This window comes from Callorhinchus milii, unplaced genomic scaffold (genome assembly GCF_018977255.1).
Source record: "Callorhinchus milii isolate IMCB2004 unplaced genomic scaffold, IMCB_Cmil_1.0 Scaffold1, whole genome shotgun sequence".
Taxonomy (NCBI): Eukaryota; Metazoa; Chordata; class Chondrichthyes; order Chimaeriformes; family Callorhinchidae; genus Callorhinchus; species Callorhinchus milii.
In genome coordinates, this window is record NW_024704742.1 from 70,032,891 (window position 1) to 70,051,028 (window position 18,138).

At 44.9% G+C, this 18,138-nt stretch overlaps 1 protein-coding gene across 3 annotated transcripts in view; it reads left to right on the plus strand.

Annotated features, from left to right (window-relative positions):
• slc4a11 (solute carrier family 4 member 11) overlaps window positions 1-9,171 on the plus strand; it is a 50,491-nt gene extending 41,320 nt beyond the window's left edge. For all 3 annotated transcript variants that reach the window (XM_042343764.1, XM_042343770.1, XM_042343767.1), the window contains 6 exons: window positions 688-794; window positions 1,972-2,140; window positions 2,811-2,984; window positions 3,468-3,663; window positions 6,567-6,736; window positions 7,484-9,171. In XM_042343764.1, the coding sequence (XP_042199698.1) occupies window positions 688-794; window positions 1,972-2,140; window positions 2,811-2,984; window positions 3,468-3,663; window positions 6,567-6,736; window positions 7,484-7,547 (880 nt within the window). In that variant the 3' untranslated portion in view covers window positions 7,548-9,171. The remainder of the gene's footprint in view (window positions 1-687; window positions 795-1,971; window positions 2,141-2,810; window positions 2,985-3,467; window positions 3,664-6,566; window positions 6,737-7,483) is intronic.
• The last annotated feature ends 8,967 nt before the right edge of the window (window positions 9,172-18,138 follow it).

Consider the following 18,138-nt stretch of genomic DNA (forward strand, 5'->3'; position numbering starts at 1 on the left):
CTGAACGACACGATATCAAATGCAAGGATTATTATACAATTATAACTCCACTCTTCCTCCCCTACCCCTCCCTGGGCAAGCAAGTTTAGTGGTGGTGACATTGGGGTATGGAGGAAAGGGCAGGTAAATGGGACTGAAAAGACTGCTCTTTAAAAGCATACACACGATGGGCCTTCTTCTGTGCTGTACACTGACCTGTCTGCTCCCTCCTCTCAGCGGGCTCCAGGACGCTACCTGGCATGAAGGGCGCTACAAGTTGTTGTTGCTCCATGTCCCCTGTCCTGCTCCCCCTACCATTGGCGGTTGTGCCTTCACCTTTCTGCCCTCACCCTGTGGAACTCCATCCCACAGTCCCTTAGCCTGCCCCCCCACTCTCTTGCCTCCTTTAAGGTCTGTGTCAAGACCTTCCTCTTCAAACGTGTCTTTGGTCACCCTCCAGCCCACACCCTCCCTGCCCCCCCACCTCTCCTGATCCTGACCCCCAGCTCGGGTCCAAATCCTTGACTATCCAGGGCCTTGGGATGACCTCCCAATGTGAAAGACACTCTACAAATCTAATTTGTTGTTCTTGTACATTTCTTGTTGACTTGTACTAAAAACCCTCATGATTTAAAGACCTTGATCAGGTCACTGCTCAACCTTTATATTCTTTGTAATGATTATATATTTTTTTCCACACGCATACAGCCCGTTTCTACATGCCAGGGCCCGGGAAACTCTGTCAGACTGTGCCTTACCCATATCTGTGGTGGTGCTCTCCTTTGTTGGAACCTACATATTTCGAGACATAAAAGGTAGGTTTTCCTCTCACTTTACCTGGTGAAACCAGCACTTCACTCTGTCTGGGTCACATCTTACCAGGAAGTACCAAATAATAAATAATAATCCTTGCAGGAGTCCAGTAGCATAGCACGCTCACATCACAAGCAAATGGCTCCAGGTTCGATTCCCGGGCAGGGTGAAACCTTAGTCAAGTTTACTTACTCCACACTTGGTCCCTCAATCCACGACTGTTTGCAGGACTCTGCTGTGTGCAATGGGCTGCCGCGTTTCACCTGCAAAATACGGTCAATTCACTTTACAGTATATTCTGTGAAGCACTGTGAGTGTTGAAATCACAGTATAGGCTGGTGGGGGAAGAGGGGTTTGCAATGTTTGATGAGCTATCCTTCAGATGAGACATTAATACTGAGCTCCCCATCTGTGCCCTGTTTAAGTGGATTTTAAAGATCTTGTGGTGCTGAATGAAAAGGGAAGGGAGTTTCTCCCGGTATCCTGGCCAATAATCCCCAGAATTTTTGTGGCTGTTTGTAGGACATTGGCTGCCACATTACCCACAAGAAACACAGTCTACAATGTACATTGTACAATGAAAGGATTATTATTATTACAGTGAATCCTGTGAAGCGCTTTGAGACATCAACCGATTGAAAGGCAAATGTAAGATTATTATTAATATGAAAGGTGCTGTATAAATATAAGCTGTTGTTGAGTTGTATAGGAGTCATGTGGAGTAGTGGTTAGAGCACTCGCCTCGTAAGCAAGAGGACCCAGGTTTGATTCCCGGTGGGACGAAACCTTAGGCAAGTTTCCTTACTCGACACACCTCTGTTTACCCAGCAGTAAGTAGGAACCCGGTTGTTAGTTGATTGGCAAATCTCTTTCCGGGGCTAATAATACCTTCAATAAATAAATAAGTAATTCGGTCACTCAACCCATGGTCTCAATCCATTCGGTCACTCAGTTGTATTGTGCGCAGTTCTCTTCCACGTTTCACCCAAAAAATATACAGTCAATCCATTTTACAGTATATCCTGTGAAGCACTTTGATTTGATAAGGCGCTATATCAAATGCAAGGATTGTTATAATTGTTGTTGTATGTGTTTGGAGTATTGAAGGGATGGGTGGTTTTAAGCCTTGCTGCTACTTGTGTTTACTACCCTGTGTGTTTTGGCTGTTTTGTCTTCCAGTTGCCACCTTTAGTTATAATCCGTCCCAGAGCCTGTTTAACCTCGCCCCCTTTCACTTGCTCTCGGTGGGGGCGATATTTGGTGGGATGGGGCTCGGCTTCCTTCTCTCGCTGCTCTTCTACCTGGAACAAAACATTGTGATGTCGTTGACTAATGCGCCCCACCACAGGTAAAACCTTACAGAGGGATTGTTTTAAGTGCTCTGGAATGCTACCCTGCGCAAGGAGCACTATATAAATGCAAGTTATTGTTGTTTTATCGGCTGTCTACCACACATGGAAATCCTTTGCCTTGTTTAAGACTATCCAAACCAGACTGAGAGAGTTCTGCATGTGCCCCACATAAAGGGCGCTAGTTGTTGTTGTTGCTGTATGTGGATACTACTACATATGGAAATTTCCCCATATCTGGAATGGAATGTACAGTCTCTCTTTCTCTCTCTCTCAGCCCCGGCGGGCCACACCCTGCTTCCCTAATTCCATAGGATACTAGGTGCAGGATGGCAAGAGCCAAGAGTATGTATTGAGGTAACAGCTGTAATCTAACCAGATAAAGCCACGTAGCTTGCCATTGAATCCCAGCACCTTGGGACGTCCTCCCGATATAAAAAGCACTATACCAATGTAATTAGTTGCTGTTGTTGTTGAAAGCATTGTCTGGCAAGCTTTCCCACTGCTTGTCCAGCTAGGACCACCATTAGGTCTTTTGTTGCCAGACATGTCATCTCAGAGCCAGTTCAGCTCCAAGGAGACGGGACTGTGTGAAATGCTTTGAGATGTGAATCCAATGCAAGGTTTGCTATTCATTCCACTTGGTCTGAGCGAGTGTTGTTTTGGCAGGTTAGTGAAGGGCACGGGCTATCACTGGGACATCTTCCTGGTGGGAATCATCAACATTGTGACCTCCATCTTTGGCTTACCCTGGGTGCACTCTGCCTTCCCACACTCCCCCCTGCATGTCCGGGCACTGGCCTACATGGAGATTAGAGTGGAGAACGGACATCTGTATGAGACGTGAGTTTAATGCTAGCAGCAAAGCAAATATGTGACTATTATACTGAAGGCATGTGTGTCTGCATATGTCTTATAGTGAGGACGCATGCGTGTGTGTGTGTGTGTGTGTCAGTGTTATACTGAAGCTGTGTTTGTGTGTGAATGTTATACTGAAGCCGTGTTTGTGTGTGAATGTTATACTGAGGCCGTGTTTGTGTGTGAGTGTTATGCTTAGGCTGTGTTTGTGTGTGAGTATTACACTGAGGTCGTGTGTGTGTGTGATATTATATTGCGGCCATGTGTGTGTGAGTATTTACTGAGGCCGTGTTTGTGTGTGTGAGTGTTATATTGAGGTCATGTGTGTGTTTCAGTGTCAGTGTTATACTGAAGCTGTGTGAGTGTTATAGTGAGGTTGTTAGTTCAGGGATTGGCAGTTGGGGGTTGAGCATTTAGCATTGTGGGTGAAGACGCCTTGGCTCACTGCTCTTTTCTCCCATCTCTCAGGATTGTGCGAGTGAGGGAGACCAGGGTGGCGACACTCGTAGCTCACATCATGGTGGGTGTCTCTCTGCTTCTCCTGCCCATCCCTCTCCAGTGGATCCCGAAACCAGTGCTGTACGGGCTCTTCCTCTATGTGTCTCTCACTTCCATCGATGGATGTCAGTTCTTTGAGAGACTGGCTCTCCTCCTCACAGAGCAGGTGAGGGAATGGGTGGGGGGGAAATTAAGCAGCAGAGTTGAAGAAATATGACCTCAAAGTCCAGGTTGATGCTCTAGTGCAGTGATAGGGGGAGGGAGCTCTGTATTGTTGAGGTGCCATCTTTCGGATTAGTTATTATAATAATAATTCTTGTATTTGATATAACGCCTTATCACATTGTTGAGATGTCTCAAAGTGCTTCACAAAATATTCTGTAAAGTGAATTGACTGTATATTTTGTGGCTGAAACGCAGCAGCCTATTGTGTTTTCACAGTATCTTATCTCTGGGTGAGAATTACACGCTCCTTCCAGGTGCACTCTGAAAGGAATGATCCTTCTCTTCTCTAATTACTATTAGAGTACATGCCCAGTCAGAGCGCTCTCACAAAATACCCCCAACACTTGGCTTTTAATAAAATGTTTCTTATTTATTCAAACCCATATACTTCAATATATATATTTCCGCATTCGACCCAAAAATAACAAACACAATTCTTATATAACACTTTGATAATATTATATTAATCTAACTTTAACAAAGACTGATATCCCATACTTTATAAGATATCTAACCACTGAGCCTCATCACTTGGACCACCAGGGGTAAACAAAGAGAGTAACTTTACCCCTCACATCTCTTCTAAGTTCCTGAGATTCAGAGCTTTTAGAATTAGTGATATTAAAGTCAAGTGTTGGTTAAAACTCCCCCCAAAACTCAACAACTGTCTTATAACTCCACTCTCTCTCTTTTATACCTCAAATGTGCCCCGTGTGACTTTTGTACCCAATCAATTCTCTGTACTTTGACCCACTCAACTCCTAATTGACGAAGAATGACCTCCTTCAATAAATCCTTCCTAACTTAGGAAACATAAAACTCATTAACTCAACTGTTGCTTCAACTATCGAAGACTGCCGACAGGACCATAAAATCATTAACTAACAAAAAAGCCATAAACCAAAAGCACTTAACCAACATTTTTTACACCTTAAAAGAGATAAACAGATTTAACAAAAAAGCCATAAACCGAAAGCACTTAACCAACATTTTTTACACCTTAAAAGAGATAAACAGATTGGTTTCTCAACCTAACAGATTCAACAGACTATCAGGCTCTGAACGCCTGTTACCCCTCTCCATGAACCCAAATATTCACCCTCTTATCCCTTTACTACCTCACAGCACACAGCAGTGTCCCATAAACAGTCATTATTATTGGATTTTTTTGAGGGATTATTATCCCCGGAAAACCGGGCTGCCAATTGACTAACAACCAGGTTCATTCTCACTGCTAGGTAAATAGAGGCGTGTGGAGTTACAGTATATTCTATTTCACCCTGCCGGGAATCGAACCCAGATCTCTCGCTTGCGAGACGAGCGCTCTAACCACTGAGCTGTAGGACTCCCAAGATCCTGCGGTGCTATTTAAAAAGAGAAAGGAGTTTCTCTCTCACTGTGTTCTGGCTGATAGTCCTCCAGATAACATTAATTACTCACAACGTGGCTATTTTGTAAATTGGTTGCCACATTCGCCTACAAATACACAGTCATTACCCTTCACAGTCAAACCCTGAGAAAGGCTTTGAGATGTCCTCCTGACAAGAAAGGAACTGTATCAGTTGAGTCCAACTCAGCATTTCCAGCTTCCTGAGGAGTCCTGTAGTGTAGTGGTTAGCGCACTCGCCTCGCAAGTGAGAGGCCCCGGGTTCGATTCACTTTACAGTATATTCTATGAACAACAACAAATTACATTTGCATTTACATTTACACATACGCCTTTCACATCGGAAGGACATCCCAAGGAGCTGGACAGTCAAGGATTTGGACCTCAGCTGGGGGTTGGGATCAGGAGGGGTGGAGGACAGGGAGTTAGGGGTAGGAAGGTGTCCAAAGGCATGGTCGAGGAGGAAGGTCTTGAGATGGGCCTTGAAGGAGGCAAAGGAGGGGGTAAGGCAAAGGGACTGTGGGATGGAGTTCCAAAGGGTGGGGGCAGAAAGGCTGAAGGCCCGACTGCCGATAGTGGGGTGGGACGGGTGAAGAGCTGTGAGACGTCTCAATGACATGATGAGATATTATATCAAATGCAAGGATTATTATCATTTATTCAAGGCATCTCAACAACATGGTGAGGCGCTGTGTCAAACAGGAGGATTATTATTTCTTAAATATAGAAGTGTGTGTGTGTGTGTGTGGGAGCGGAAATGCTGTACGCTGTCCAGCACCTTGGGACGTCCTCCCGACATGAAAGGCTCTACACAAATGTAATCTTCTTGTTGTTGTGGTGGTGGTGATTGGACCACAGGCTACAGATAATCCTGAACTCTGCAGCCCGTGTCCTCTCCCGCACCAAACTCCGTAACCCCATCACCCCCATTCTCGCCCGACTCCATTGGCTCCCTATCCTTCAGAGATCCAGTTCAAGATCCTGGTCCTCACATACAAAGCCCTCCATGGCTTCAGCCCACCCTACCTCCCCAACCTCCTAACCCCCTACCAATCCACCCGCTCCCTCCGCTCAGCCGGCTGTGGCGTGCTCCATGTCCCACAACCCACCTGCCTCACCATTGGCGGGAGAGCCTTCAGCCACTCTGCACCAACTTCTGGAATTCCATCCCCCAGTCACTCCGCCTCACCCCCTCCTTAGCCTCCTTCAAGTCCTGCCTCAAGACCCTCCTCTTCGACCATGCCATCGGCCAACCTTCTTCCCCTCCCTTCCCTTTCCCCCCCCCGACCCTAGCTCGGGTCTGCAATGCTGTACACTGTCCAGCGCCTTGGGTAGTCCTCCCGATGTGAAAGGCGCTATACAAATGTAATCTTGCTGTTATTGTAAATGGATAGCTTTCCACGGGTCTCTTGGGGAAACCTTGCCCTGACACCCTGTGTGTTTCTCTTGTGTTACAGACATCCTACCCTCCCACCCACTACCTACGGAGGGTTCCCCAGAGGCAGATCCACTACTTCACAGGCCTGCAGATCATCGAGCTGCTTATACTGTGTGGCTTTGGCATGGCTCCCCTGCCCTACATGAAGATGATATTCCCTCCCATCATGCTGGCAATGGTGCCCATCAGGTTAGTCCACCCCCTGCCCCAGGGCCACGCATTGACTGACTCAGCCGCAAGTCAATCACCACCGGTCTCAGCCTCATAGAATCAAACAATCTTACAGCACAGAAGGAGGCCATTCGGCCAGCCCATCGTTCCTGTGCTGGCTCTTATTCCATAGCCGTGTAGTTTTTTTCTTTCCAAGTACCTATCCAATTCCCTTTTGAAAGCTGCTATCGAATCTGCTTCCAACTGTGAGATCATATTTCTTCTACCCCCCCTCTCTTGTTCATTTCCCACCCTCACTGCTCCCCACTCCCATCCCCCCACACTTTCCTTCACCTGCTCTGTGAGGAGAAGGGCCAATCTCAACGAATGGCAGTCATTAATACTTTCGTCTCTGAAATGCCTTTCAGCCATTCTAACTCTCTCTCCACCCCACCCCGCAACCCCGCAAATCTCTGGAACTCCACCCTGGAGTCCCTCTGATTCTCTCTTTCTCTCTCTCTCTCTCTCTTCTCATTCAAGGCGTACCTCAAGACCTACCTCTTTGACTGTGTTTTCCATCACTGTCCCGCTCGGGTGCCCAACTGCTGTGTTTCACTCCCAAAATACAGTCAATCCGCTTTACAGTATATTCTGTGAAGCGCTTTTGAGACATCTCAATGACATGATATGGAACTGTATCAAATGCAAGCATTATTATTATATCAAATGCAAGTATTATTCTTGAATGATGAATCTTTATTTTTTCCCATCTCTGTGGAAACATAGGTGCTATTTACTTCCAAAGATAATTGAGGCCAAGTATCTAGATGCAATGGATTCTGAGCACTAGAGATGGTTGGAGACTGAGCGCTAGAGATGACTGGAGACTGAGTCGTGGAGAGATGACTGGAGACTGCTGAGAACCATGGTGGGTGGGTGTGGGGCAGGGTGGGGCAGGAGGAGTTGCTGTATGTCACTGCCCGAGCTACTGGGGCAGAAGTGTCAGAGAGCATCAAATTGACTGGACCAGAGGATTGCCCGAGCTTCACCCAACTTGCGAGATAACCAATGTCCTTCGTCTCATTCATCTATTTTATATATAATATATATGTGTGCGTGTATACTTCAGATATCCCTCTTGAAGGGACAGGTTATACGTCGGAGGGTATCCAATTGCTTTTATGTTAAAGCCTCCCTCTCAATCACTTTCCCACCTCTCGACATCACTTGACAAGACTTCACGTTATTTGGCATTCGGCCTTTGGGATGTTTCTGCTTATGATTTAGGCTGCTTCCAGCTCTGAGTTTGGCTTTCCGAACTTAGTCTTTGTCCCTCCCCGTTCTGTCACATGGCCTCTTCCCTGCGCCCTTCGCTCCATTAACGCATTTTGTTCTCTGCCTTCTGTTCTCCGCGATTGCTAATGTTTTTAAATTCCATGATTTGTGATCTTCAGAAAATGGAAATCTCAATTACCACGTGCACCACGGTCTGTGAATATCTTCATTAGGCGTCTGTGTGTGTGTATGTTTGTACACCTATATGGGAGTGTCTACATATACACTGAGGCTTTCTTGAGTACATCTGTCTGTCCGTCTGTACGCCCATAACTCTATAACTTGTATGTATCTACCTGCCTGCCTATATGTGTATACGCATCTGTGTATATATATCTCTGTGGGTACACGCATATTTGTGTGTGTACGTTTGTGTGTCCACACATGTATGTCTGTCTATCTGTATAAATCACAGAGCTGACTGGTTGAGGTTGGAGCTATTGAATGTAATTGAGCTGGGCTGGCGATGGAGAGCACAGGGACGTATCATATCTGAGACCTGAGGGGTTGAAGACATCGCACTTGGCATTATTCGTATTCCATTCCCCTCAAAACCTCCTGGTGTCTTGTCTCCTGACTTTCCGTTCCCCTCTCAGGCGCACGGACATTCCTGTTCGTTTGTCTGATATGTGGGAAGAGAATCGTGCTTAATTGCGCCATCTTCTTTGAAGCTCTGAAGCTCTAAACAGTATCGTTCCTGAGATTCAACCTAGTCTTAGCGTGTGAGACCATTTGGCCTCTGTATTTAAGGCGGCACGGAAGGGTGGGAAAAGTCTCAATACCGGACTTGATTTGGGAAACAGTTTCTTTCTTTTAACAAAAAATGTGTTAAAACTGACCACCAGGTTAACCCTGGAAAAGCATTTTTGTTCACGGTTCCGTGCATTCTGTTAAATTAATTTGGGCGATGGGTTAAGACTAGGCGGAATTTGGGGCTTCTGGTTCCAAAAGTTGTTTGGCGGTTTATCGTGGATTGAACGCCTTGATCAATGTATCATCGGCCTATTGTGTTTTTTTTAGTTTATTATTGTATTTTGTGTGGCATAGTAATCGACTTCCCTTTAAAGCGAATAACTAAATGCAAAGTGAAACATTCCTACCAGTAAATGGAAATTAAAACCAAAAGTTTTAAAAAAAAAGTTTTGGTTGTCTTTTCTCTCTCTCCCGCTTTTAATAATATTAATAATCCTTGCATCCTACAGTCCTGTAGCTCAGTCGTTAGAGCACTCGTTTTGCAAGTGAGAGACCTGAGTTCAATTCCAGGCAGAGGGCGAAACCTTGGGCAAGTTTCCTTACTCCACACAGAGCCTAATAATAATCCCTCCACAACCAAAAACAATAATAAATTGGTCATTTTCAATCTACGACTGTTTGTGGGACATTGCTGTGCGCAATTGGCTGCCGCGTTCGCCCACAAATATACAGTCAATTCACTTTACAGTGTGTTCTGTGAAGCGCTTTGGGACGTCCTCCCGACGTGAAAAGCGCTATATCAAATGCAACGATTATTATTATTATTTGATATAGCACCTTATCACATCGTTGAGACGTCTCAAAGCGCTTCACAGAATATACTGTAAAGTGAATTGACTGTATAATTTGTGGAGGAAATCCAGCAGCCAATTGCGCACAGCAGTGTCCCACAAATAGTCGTGGATTGCGGGACTCATTTTTTTAAAAGCATATTTAAATGTATTATTACCCCTGGAAAGCGATTTGCCAATCAACTAACAACCAGGTTCCTACTTCCTGCCAGTTAAACAGAGGGGTGTGGAGTAAGGAAACTTGCGTAAGGTTTGGCCCTGTCCGGGAATCGAACCCGGGTTCCTCTCACTTGTGAGAGGACCACTTCACTACTGGACTCACTTCCCCACCCCACACCCACTTGGGTTAATAGTATTTTGCTTAAATGGTACGAGGTGAGGTGTGGGGGAGTGGGGGGGGGAGTCAGGCAGAGGGCTATTTAGATGCATATTTCTTAAATAGGGAATAGGGTGGATTTTCTGTACTTGCCTCTTGGTGGCGCTGTCGACCCTCCAGCATATTGTGTTCGGCGGCACCACCTTCAGGCAGACGGTGGTACTGCTGCCATTGCTTCAATCAACAACAATAAAATTACATTTGTAATTTTCACGTCGGGACGACGTCCAAAGGCACTGATCAATCAACATCACAATAGCGATTGTTGCATTTAGTGTCCACATGATTGACTGTAAAGTGCAGGGGCTGTGTTTTGTGTGCAAATGTGATTTGCACTTAGAAATGTTCCACGAACACTGAATCACCGATTTTATTTGGGGGATTGTTGGCCAGGACACTGGAAAAGGGAAACTTCCCCCTTTCAAATAGTGCCGTGGGATCTTTAACATCCACCTGAACAGGTAGCCTGGACTTTGGTTGAACGTCTCATCTGAAGGACAATTCCTCTGACGGTATTGCTCCCCCAGCGCCGCACTGGAACATCAGTTTAGTTGATATAAATTCCAAGTTCTAATATGGGGCTGGAACCCGAAACCTTCCGACTCCGAGGCGAGAGTGCTACTGACTGAGACGGGTGTCTCTCCAAAGTGGTGGGGCGGAAGGGGAGGTGACTGTGGACATGGTCCAAGAGGTGGGATTTGAAGAGAGGGCGAGGCAGTGGGGTAGAGGCATGGAATTCCAGAGGTTTGGAGCGTAGCAGAACATAAGAACGTAAGAATTAGGAGCAGGAGTAGGCCATTCGGCCCCTCGAGCCTGCCCCACCATTCAATAAGATCATGGCTGATCTTCAGACCTTACTCTAATTACCTGCCCTATCCCCATATCCCCTAATCCCTCTGTTTTTTTAAAAAATCTATGTCTCAGCCTTGAAGATGTTCAAGCTTGGATGTTCAAGCTGAAAGCTTGGCCACCAATAATAATATGAGGACCATACAGCCAACTTGGGTTAATTAAAATAATAAATAATAATAATCCTTGCATTTGATATCATAGAATCATAGAATATTAAAGCAAAGAAGGAGGCCATTCGGCCCATTGTGCCTGTGCTGGCTCTTTGGAAGAGCTTTCCCAATCAGTCCCTCTCCTCTGCTCTTTCCTCATACCCCTGAAACTTTTTCCTTTTCAAGTACCTATCCAATTCCCAGCGCTTCCTTGAGATGTCTCAAAGTGCTTCACAGAATATACTGTAAAGTGTAGTGATTGTGTGCTTCATAATCAAGCATAGGACATGAGCAAGAGGCCAGATAGGAAAAGATAAGAGAGATAGGGAGGTGCTAGGCCATTGAGGGATTTACAGTTGATCTGTTGGGAACTGGAGAGAGCCAATGGAGCTTGACGAGGAATGGAGGCGATGGGTGTGTGGAGTTTCGAGTGGGTGAGAAAGCAGGATTGTATCTTGCAAATAACTTTCCCTTGACAAAATCTGTTCATTGACAGATATTAGGTTCCAAGATGTCATGTTGTCTTGCTCATTCTTGGCAAGACAACATGATATCAATCCTCTCACCTCGCAAGTGAGGACCCGGGTTTGATTCCCGTGCAGGGGAAAACCTTAGGTAAGTTTCTTTACTCCACATGTTTCCCGAGCAGTAAGTAGGAACCCAGTTGATAGTCAATTCACGGATAGATTTCCGGGGATAATAATCCTCTGCAAAAAAAATGTGGTCACTCAATCCACAACTGTTTGTGGGACACTGCTGTGTTGAATTAGCTGTGGCAATTCACAAAAAAATAGTCAGTCCACTTTACAATATATTTGGTGAAGCGATTTGAGAAGTCTCAACGATGTGATAGGGTTTTATATCAAATGCAAGGATTATTATGCAAGGATTGGCGTGGGTGAGAAAGCAGGATTGTATCCTGTGAAGAACTTTCCTTTGACAAAATCTGTTCATTGACAAATATTAGGTTCCAAGCTATCACATTGTGAGCTACAGTGTGAATCCTGTAGCTCAGTGGTTAGAGCACTTGCTTTGCAAGAGAGAGACTTGGGTTCAATTCCCGGCAGTGCAAAACCTTGGGCAAGTTTCCTTACTCCACACGCCTAATAATAATCCCTCAAAAAAATAATAATAAATTGGTCATTTCAATCTACGACTGTTTGTGGGACATTGCTATGCGCAATTGGCTGCTGCATTTCGCCCACAAATATACAGTCAATTCACTTTAGTCTATTCTGTGAAGCACTTTGAGATGTCTAGAAGATGTGAAAAACGCTTTATCAAATGCAAGAATTATTATTATCATTGTCCTGTCCCCCCTCTACCCCTTTTGTTGTGCATCATTAACACCTCTTTAACCCATCATCCCCTGTCCTCTACCCCATTTTCTCCTTTGTCTTCCTTGCCCTCCCTCCCAACATGCCCCAGTTCTGACCAAGGGTCGTGGACCTGAAACATTGACTCACTTTCCTTTCTCCATAGATGCTGCCTGACCTGCTGAGTGTTCCCAGAGACTTCTGTTTTTGTTTTTAGATTTCCAGCATCTGCAGTATTTTGTGTTTTGTAAGGATTATTATTATTAATGCTCATTGCAATTGGTAATGTCTCCTTTTCCAAACATATTTAATGTTTAATGAACTAGAAGTAGACTTTTGGTGATGAATAAATTACAGTGTGCTCTGTCATATTTCCTCTCCTTCAAATCACAGTTTCATTTATTTCTATCCCCCCACCCCACGATTTTTTTTAAAATTGACGTACTCCATAGTGATGGTTACAAGATATTTTGAGAATGCAAATCATGTCCTTCAGCTCAGCTCATTCAGTAGCACTATCACCTTTGAGTCAGAAGAACTTTGTGGGTTTACGCCACATGACAGGACTTTGCGGATGTTACTAGAGCATTGCTTGGCACAAATTAGCTGCCACTTTTGTCCACAGAATACACAACCACTGCACTTTGTGTGTCAGCCTGGCTTAATGGTAGCACTTCCGCTTCAGAGTCAGAAGATTGTGCGTTCAAACCCCAAGTCGGGACATGGAATCACAGAGTCTAAGCTGACACTCCAGTGCAGTGTTGTGGGTTCAATGCTTTGTTGTAGGTGCCATCCTTCGGATGAGATGTTAAACCGAGGTCCCGTCTGCCTGTTGAGGTGGACTTAAAAGATCTTGTGACACTATTCGAAAAGAGAAGAGAGTTTCTCCCTCACTGTGTTCTGGCCAACAATCCCAAAATAAAATTGGTCACTCACTCCATGGCTGTTTGTGGGACATTATTTTGTGCAAACTGGCTGCCACTTTGTGCCCACAAATACACAGTATATCCTGTGAACCTCTTTGAGACATCTTGTCGACGTGATAAGGTGCTGTATCAAATGCAAGGATTATTATTCATTATTATTATTAACAAAATCCTTTGAAGCGCTTTGAGATGTATTGGCGATGTGGTTAAGCTTCACGATTATTATTATCCTGACTGTGTCTGTGAAAGCTCTTTGATCCCACTTGGAGGGGCACTGTGAGCACTGCTGGGCTTGTTGTTGTTCTATTTATACAGAAGACGCTGCAGAAATAGTGGAAAAGAACTCAATGGAAGAGGACATACTTTCCCCAAATCCGAGTCCTTAATCTTAATCTGGAATAGCATTCTGTGTGCGTGTGTGGAAGAGAGAGAGGAGACACAAACAGGAGAAAAAGAGGGGAGAGAGAGACTGAGAGAGAGAGGTGAGAGCAAGGAGAGAGGGAGGAAAGAAAAAGAGGGGAGAGAGAGACTGACAGGAGAGAAAGAGGGGAGAGAAAAAGAGCCAGAGAGGGGAAAGAGAAAGGAGAGAGAGAAGGGAGAGAAGAAAAAGAAAGAGAGAGTGAGGAAGGAGAAAGGGAGAGAGGAAAAAGAAAGACAGAGAAAGACTAGAAATATGGGAACCAGAAAAATCATTTATTGAGTGCTAGATACATAATGAGCTTTGCGTTTGATATTGCCTTGCATTTAAGGCACCAAATTCAATGTCAAAATGAAAGGTCCTGTTCAGGTGGTTGTTGAAGATCCCATGACGTTATTTGAAAAAAAAGAAAGGAAGTTTCTCCAGTGTTTTGGTCAACAGACCACCAAAATAAAATTGGTCATTCACTTTATGGCTGTTTGCGGGACATTGTTATGGCACTTGTGCTGCCATGTTTTCCTACAAATCCACCGTCACCTTATTTCACAATAAATCCTGTAAAGCACTTTAAGACGTCCTCCTAACATGATAAGGTACTGTACCAAATGCAGGGATTGTTATTATAGGCAAACTAGGCAGCTGCCTTGGGCGGCCGAATGTAGTCTCAGCTCTGGCTGTTTGGGAAGTCGGGGATGGGTGGAGCAAAATTGCCCCGGGTTGGCTCAGGATTGGGCTAGGTCGCCGTCAATAATAATAATAATCCTTGCATTTGATATAGTGCTTTTCATGTCTTCTAGATGTCTCAAAGCATTTCACACAATAGACTGTAAAGTGAATTGACTGTATACTTGTGGGCGAAACATGGCAGCCAATTGCTCACAGCAGTGTCTCACAGACAGTCATGGATTGAAGTGACCAATTTTTTTTTTCTTGTGGGATTATTATCAGATGTGTGAAGTAAGGAAACTTGCCCAAGGTTTCGCCCTGCCGGGAATAGAACCCAGGTCTCTCGCTTGCAAGGTGAGTGCTCGAACCACTGAGCTACAGGACTCCATGATCAGACCTCAGGAAGCACCTGGATTAAAGTTGGGCAAATAAAAGGTGTGTCAGAGGTGTGGATTTGGTAACAAAGTGAGGAGTGGGTAAGGCAAGGTGCCAATGACACCACAACCAGGTTTGTGGGATTGTGTCAATAGGTGGTGGAAACTTGTTATATTGGGAGAGGGGGCATGTAAACATACTTATATAAAATAATAATCCTTAATTTTGATATAGCACCTTATCATGTCTTTGAGACATCTCAAAGTTCTTCACGGAATATACTGTAAAGTGAACTGCCTGTGTATTTTGTGGGCGAAACGTGGCAGCCAATTGAGCACCTCAGTGCCCCACAAACAGTAGGGGATTGAATGACCAAATTATTATTATTATATTTATTGAAGGGATTATTACCCTTGGAAAGTGATCCACCAATTGATCTAACAGAGGCGTGTGGAGTAAGGAAACTTGCCTAAGATTTTGCCCTGCCCAGGTCTTCGCTTGCGAAGTGAGTCCTCTAACCAAAAAGCTACAGGATTCCTCGAACAACCTTTGGACAGATTGGACCTCAGTTTACCATCTTGCTTGAAAATTGGCAACTTCGACAAAACAGTGCACCGTTGGAGAATTAGCCTAGACTATATGAGCTCAATGTCCTGACATTGTCCTGTCCGTTTAGTTTGCAATCTTCTGACTCAGAGTGCTACCGACCGAGCCAGGCTTGCACTTTACAGTACCTGTGTGAAATACAAGGACTGTTATTATTCTGCTAGTGAGAATTCTTTGTATGTTACTTTTCAGGTTACAGTGACAGTTTGTTGAAAGCAACGTCAATGGGAGAATGACTGTGAAGTACTCTTGGTGATGAGTTATGGCGAGCTGATTGCTTCTAAATCAGCTCTCACAAGACATACTCAACGTGAAATCTAACAGAACCTGTGTATTACACAGCCCCTTGCTGGTTCCAATCATCTGAACAACAATTTAGTGCAAGTTTCTGAAATGTTAACTGGAATAATTTCACCCACACTTTGGTTTTGAATAGAAATGTAACTAAGGATTGTGAGTAATAAACCTGGCTCAGTCGGTAGCACTCTCATGTCTGAGTCAGAAGGTTGGTGGGTTCAAACTCCCATGTGGGGACTTTGAGCTCACAGTTTAGGCTGATGCTTCAGTGCAGTGCTAGAGGGAGGGGGGTACAGTGCTGTATTATCAGACCTGTCATCTTTTGGATGAGATGTTGAATCGAGCTCCTGGTCTGTGCCCTGTAGAGATGGACATTAAAGATCCCACGGCGATATTGAAAAATAGAAGGTAGTTTCTCCCTTATAAACATTATTGGATTATCTTTGTCATTAAGTTCTTTTAATAAGTACCACAATTAAACTTGCATTTAATATTGGCTGCTGAGTTCATCCATAATATTCAGAGTCACATCACCTCACAGTGCATCCTGCGACCCATTCAGACATCTAAACAACGTGACAAGGTGCTTGTATCAACAAGGATTATTATAGTATATTATTGCATCATCAATACATATCAAAGTGCTTCACAGGATTTTACTGTAAAGTGCAGTGTGTGTATTTTGTGGGCGAATTTGGCAGACAATTTGCACACAGCAGTGTCCCACAAACAACTATAAAGTGAGTCACCGATTTTATCTGGGGTTTTTGTCGGCCAAGACACTAGGAGAGAGAAACTCTTCTCTTTTCCGATAGCACCGCGGGTTCTTTAACATTCACCTGAACAGGGAACAGATGGGGAGCTGGGTTTACTGTCTCATTCAAAGGACGGCACCTCTGACAATGCAACGCTCCCCCCGGCACTGAGCTGGAACATCAGCCTGGACTGTATGTGTGTTAAGTTCCCAATGTGGGAGGCTTGAACCTACAACCCTCTGACTCAGAAGTTGAGCCAGGCTGACACACAAATTATACATATATATATATATATGTGTGTGTGTGTATATTAAAACTCTTTTCTTACACAAAATAGAATCTTAGCTGGACTCAAACACAAATGATTTTTGTTCCTCTTTCTTTTTCTGGTCTGCAGCCCTGGTTTGTTTCAAACCTCATGAGGTGACTCTCAGACTGACTGTGTCGAGGTTCCCCCTATTGGTGTGTCTCAGATGGGGCTATAACCCCCTCCTCGCAGCTACAATGCGCTGTTAGCACTTCACAAGACATGTGTGTTAGTCCCCGAAGGGCTGGAGGGTCTATCAGCGCCAGGCTGGCTGACAAGCTGGATTTCTGCACACACTGTGCTGTGTGTTGTTAGATTTGGTCACAGATCCTGTGCGCACAGAGATGTGTAAATAATGCAGTTTATTTCGCTGGTTGGCAATGCGATGCGGTGTGTTTGGATCCCAGCTCAACTGCACATGCTGTCAGCAACCCCAGGACTCGCTGCTGCTTTGTGTGGTTTGTGTCTCCCTCAGTTGTCTGTCTCTCTCTCTCTCTCTCTCTCTCTGTCTCTGTCTCAGTGTCTCTGTGCGTGTCTCTAGTTATCTTATGTCTGTCTGTTTGTCTGTCTCAGTCTCGGTTTATGTGTGTGTGTGGTTGTCTATCTGTGTCTCCATCTGCCTCTCTCAGTGTGGTCTTTCTGTATCTCTAAGTCTCTGTCTCTCACTGTGTGTGTGTGTGTGTGGTCTCTGTATCTCTAAGTCTCTGTGTCTCTCACTGTGTGTGTGGTCTCTCTGTATCTCTAAGTCTCTGTCTCTCACTGTGTGTGTGTGTGTGGTCTCTCTGTATCTCTAAGTCTCTGTCTCTCACTGTGTGTGTGTGTGTGATCTTTATATCTCTTAAGTCTCTGTCTCTCACTGTGTGTGTGTGTGTATCTGTGTAGTCTCTATCTCTAAGTCTCTGTCTCTCACTGTGTGTGTGTGTGGTCTCTCTGTATCTCTAAGTCTCTGTGTCTCTCACTGTGTGTGTGTGTGTGATCTTCCTGTATCTCTCTGGCTGTCTGTGCGCAGAGCTTCAAATGAAGTGAAATGAACATGCAAGGGAGCAAGCGATCCCGCCCAACCTCCTAGACAACAGAACCGAGAGGATATCCATCCATTCCTGGTTCTCAGCATCTTCTCCCGAATAATCCCAGTACAGAGCAGCCCAGCCCAGTATACAGCAGCCCAATACAGAGTAGCCCAGTACAGAGCAGTACAGGCTAGCACAGAGCAGTACAGTATAGCTCAGTCCAGTACAGTACAGCACAGCCCAATACAGAGCAGTCCAGCCAAGTACAGTACAGCCCAGTACACAGCAGTCCAGTGCAGAACAGTTCAGCCCAGTACGGAGCAGTACAGTATAGCCCAGTACAGTCCAGCCCAATACAGAGCAGTCCAGTACAGAGCAGGCGAGAGAATGAGTGGATGGGAGAGTGAATGAGTGACTTGTGGTCTTGTTAAGTGAAACCTGACCTGTTGTGTTTGGACTTTGGGTTGGGTTGGAGGAGAGGGGGAAGTTTCTTTTCTCATCCGTCAGCT